Here is a 4,088-nt window from a genome sequence, read left to right on the forward strand (position 1 = left end):
AAAAAAAAAAAAAAAAAAAAACAGTATTGTTTATAATGTTGGGAAGATAAGCAGTGATTGAGTGGTAATGGTCTAACTCTAAGAAAAATCAGTTCAGAATCTATTTGCTAGTGCAACAACATAGCTTATAAATGACAGAATACTCTGAGTTTATATACCTACATTTGCCCTCTCACAGGTCATATGATTGCAAAAACACAGAGCTACATGGAATTACCAAGTTCTATTTAGTCATTGATTTTAAGCGGCGTTCCAGACATCATTTGAGGTCCATTTAACTAGGATTGACGTGCTTAAGATCTTCTAAAGCTGATAAGTACTACTGAGACAAGTTCCTGATTCTCCTCTGAAGCCGATATATTACAGCAGGATCTGACTTCACGGCAAATTCTGCGAGGCAATGATCATGCCAGTTTGATATTTAATCTTCAATGCAGCGAAGAAGTACTGGAATGACCAACTCCGGAGAGCTCAGTTGAGGTATGTGACCCTCAGTTTGTAAAATACGAATGGATGTCCACCCACCCAAGTTGCTGTTCAAGTACTCCGCCACTTCGACTGGAACGGCCAAGTCTTTCATACTTTGAAGTATGTGGCAAGGCACTGTAACCTGCATGCAGATCAACCAAAGGGTCATTTCTATTATCATGAAATCTTCACGTTCACAGCACAACTGTTAGTAAAATAGCTATTTATTTAACATAGGAAAGATAACATAGTGCCAATCAGACAACATAGCAAATCCCCAATGGAGTAAAATATCGAAGCCATGCAAATTAATGTGCAAGTCTAAGGTTGTCATGCCTGCGGTAATATGCTTCGGAGATCGCTTTGGAATATGATTTGAGAGATGCTGAAGGCGATGTCTGGTCTCATGGAGGATAATGTTCGAGAGAAATCTTGCACTGCTCTATTGTCAATGTGGGCACCTAGAGCAGCTGGCGCAAACCCCGATACCCACGTTCTGAAATTGGATTTCATGTTGGCATACATTTGGTCAAGGTCATGCTGCTCAAATCCTCCATGGTAGTTCGTATCATTCAAGTACCTGCCACAGAAAGATTGAGCCACAGCAGTTTCATGATGCCTGAGACAGTCCCCGCACAAAAAATTGATACAACTCATTCAATGTTTGACAATGTCGGTGAAGGGGTCACTGCATTGGCACAATACCTTGGAGATGCCCCCAAAAGAATGAGTTTTTGAAAAATATCTGGCTTTTCAAGAGATGCAAGGCAACCTATCATCCCTGAAATGGAGTGTCCTACGTACACGCAGCTCTCGATCTCAAGCTCGTCTAGAATTGCCAGTAGATCATCAGCAAATGACTGAAGAGAAGTGTATCTCTTGAAGCTGAAATTATTTGCATCAGTTGTGCTGGCTCCCATCAAGTCGTATAGGACGACTCTGAAGTTATTGCTCAACAGAGACGGCACTACATACTTCCACATAGATTGGTCAGATCCAAACCCATGCCCCAGAACCACAACTTGGTCGCCGTTGCCCAGAACACTCAGATTGTGGGCAGCTAACAAGGACTCGGACACCACCATTCTTTTAAAATTGCAGCGATCGGCGGCTGTCAAAAATTAGATTACTCTGTTCAGATTTGCTGACAAAACCATGTAATTCGACTCCTACCACAATAGATGCCATACACACATAAATATCTGTGATTACATTTCACAAGATGGAATCCGTCTGCATGTAGCAGCTGGAGCCGATTGATGTTCGGCAAACTTTAGTAAAAGTATCCAGAAACTGTTTAACAAGCAGCCAGAAACTCTGCAGTTGTTTCAGTCCCAATGGTCTATTGAGAAACAGGTTTTCATGTAAGTTAAGTAATATTCCTTCCCTACTACAAAGAGAGCTTTTCAGTATGACATATTTTGCGCCGTCAGAGTCTCTTGCCAAGAGAGTTACTTGCAAAACTATTTCGGCTGACGTACTCTACAGTCATTAAAGGGCAACTACGTCAAAAGTCGAATGTGAAGTCAATTAGCACACAAACACCGCTTACACAGAACAGTTACTGGTATGATAGACCGGCAATAAAGCGTGCGTATGACCAAAGAACCACGCAATCTACCGTAAGCTACTTCGACATTTGGTTCAGCACATACCGCGCTTGAAGTTGTCCCAGTTGCACGGAAAAGCTTCAAAATAATCTCCAATGGAATCTTCAGAAAGTTTTAGTATTTTCAGCGGTTGTTCAGAGTAATAAAGCGCCTTGCTCATGAACAAAAGAAGTCAAGCATTTCGCTATTAGAAGTCCCCCAAGAACCTAAGCTACAGATTACTTGGAAAGTTTTTGTAACATAAAACCAACTACAATCGACTGCAGTTGTCGAGGGTAATTGATTTTCTTGCGAAGTCACACGACCAAGCAGAAGATCTACTAGATCGTTCTTGGATTGACCTTCCCTTGAATGTAGTTGATACTGCAGAAGACATACATCTCAAACTTTAGAGAACTCAACTATACTAAATCAACTCGCATGGGGCAGCCATTGCAGATATGTGTATACAATGATAATTAAACAACCTTCCTGCAGTTTTCACTTAGGAATGTATAAACTCAATCTATAGGAGCCATCCGGATACTCAGAATTCACGAAGCTTGTGTCATTACATACTTTCACAAAGATAGAAAACCAAATTACATTGCCTCCGACCAGAGATTCAAGAGGGGGTGAGCTCATAATAAATATTACGAGTTTATGCGCAGTTCATAATAATAAATAAAAAGATAAACTAAAACTGGATCACATACCAGGTGAGTTTGTAATTGACTGGCGATGAAGCGGACGACGCAGAGCTATTCCTTAAAGACAGGGAAGTGGTACAATGGATGAGTCCTCGTGGCAACAAAGATGGTGGCTACGATAAGGTACCAAGGAAGATCGTTACGCAGGGCAAGAAGAGCGAATGCAAATGCAATGAAACAATGATATCCTAGCTTCTGTTATAGAGGAGTGAAAGGTGATCGCCGAAGGATAAAATATGCGTGTAGTGCGGAATCGAAAAAGTCAAGTAGAAAATTATTCTATATTATGGTTCCTTTACAGAAGGCTTGCGAAAAGTTATCATTCCGCCTTTTCAGTCTTCATGCCAACACTTCAGAGTACTCAGAAATAATAATTGCTCGAAATCCCCTCCCAATCGACTTTGCAGTTTAATTAACCTTTCCACTACCAGCAGCTTGTCCTCTGTAAAATGTAATTTCGACGTTTTCTCCATCTCGTGCAGGATGCATGACCTGCTCGCAGAGGTTTCCAACCAGAGGCTCTCCAGAACCGCCTTCCACTCGATTCGATCCACATTTCCGCAAAATTGGATAAAGACCTCATGCTTGGGAATACAAAAAAATCCAACGAAGTGCCGTGGATCGCAGTTGGACCAAGAAACCATGCCATCGACACCTCATCGGCTCCCTTTCCTCATGAACCATCACTAATTCTTCCAGCTGATAGAATGCAATTCGATCCAATACACATCAGCCTAACAATTGTTACCGCATGGCAAGCAAAAACTCATTTCTATAGACTGTCGTGTATCTCTGACGCTAGCGCCTCCTTTCACGCCACTCAGTGGACCCGCCAACGATGAAACGGGGAGCATAGGAGCAAATGAATAAGACGAAATACTGCTTTCCTCTCTATGGTAGCCCTGCCAAACCTACGGCGGGAAAAAAGCTATTTCCTCTTTAAGGGAACGATTTCAATGGATTGGTTCGAATGTTAGCATCGGGGGAACGATTTGCGAGGCCATCTCCTGGCAGAGCAGATCCGTTGGCCGAGCGAATCCGTTCATAAAGTTCGTTGATTTTGCTTCTCCAGCTCATTATTGGACTAGGACCTCAAAGCGTAGGCCGTGCATCTTCCACGGTGAAACAAGTCCGCAGACTACTTACGCTGTAGAAGATAACAAATTTAATATAAAAAAATTGAAAATTCTATTGTAAAAACTTTTAAATTATTGTTCTAAAATTCTTTTTTGTAACATGTTTTTAAAATATATAAACTTTTATGTGTATTTATTTTAAAATGGTAATGCAAATTTAATTATTTATTTAATTTAGTATGTAG

At 41.1% G+C, this 4,088-nt stretch overlaps 1 protein-coding gene across 4 annotated transcripts; it reads right to left on the bottom strand.

The window, feature by feature from the left end:
• Positions 1-204: 204 nt before the first annotated feature.
• LOC112281066 (karrikin insensitive 2 receptor CA) lies at positions 205-2,938 on the bottom strand. Of its 4 annotated transcripts, none has more exons than XM_024517233.3 (5): positions 2,774-2,938; positions 2,124-2,441; positions 1,273-1,579; positions 805-1,048; positions 205-610 (listed from the first exon to the last, which is right to left on the bottom strand). In XM_024517233.3, the coding sequence occupies exons 2-5, from the start codon at positions 2,236-2,238 to the stop codon at positions 422-424; spliced, it is 855 nt and encodes a 284-aa protein (XP_024373001.1). In that variant the 5' UTR covers positions 2,239-2,441; positions 2,774-2,938; the 3' UTR covers positions 205-421. The 4 variants fall into 4 exon arrangements, with proteins under 4 accessions (XP_024373001.1, XP_024373000.1, XP_090105965.1 ...); XM_024517232.3 differs by having other exon boundaries at positions 1,174-1,579; XM_090249839.1 differs by having other exon boundaries at positions 1,273-1,435; positions 2,774-2,921.
• Between the last annotated feature and the right edge of the window lie 1,150 nt (positions 2,939-4,088).

This window comes from Physcomitrium patens, chromosome 4 (genome assembly GCF_059467195.1).
Source record: "Physcomitrium patens ecotype Gransden chromosome 4, ASM5946719v1, whole genome shotgun sequence".
Classification (NCBI taxonomy): domain Eukaryota; kingdom Viridiplantae; phylum Streptophyta; class Bryopsida; order Funariales; family Funariaceae; genus Physcomitrium; species Physcomitrium patens.

Excerpts from the sequence above, each read along its gene's own strand:
- LOC112281066 (XM_024517232.3), bottom strand. The coding sequence starts at position 2,238 with ATGAGCAAGGCGCTTTATTACTCTGAACAACCGCTGAAAATACTAAAA. Across the intron at positions 1,049-1,173 it reads CTTTTGGGGGCATCTCCAAG|GTACTTGAATGATACGAACT; the intron begins GTATTGTGCCAA and ends TTTCTGTGGCAG. Across the intron at positions 611-804 it reads TCCGAAGCATATTACCGCAG|GTTACAGTGCCTTGCCACAT; the intron begins GCATGACAACCT and ends ATCTGCATGCAG.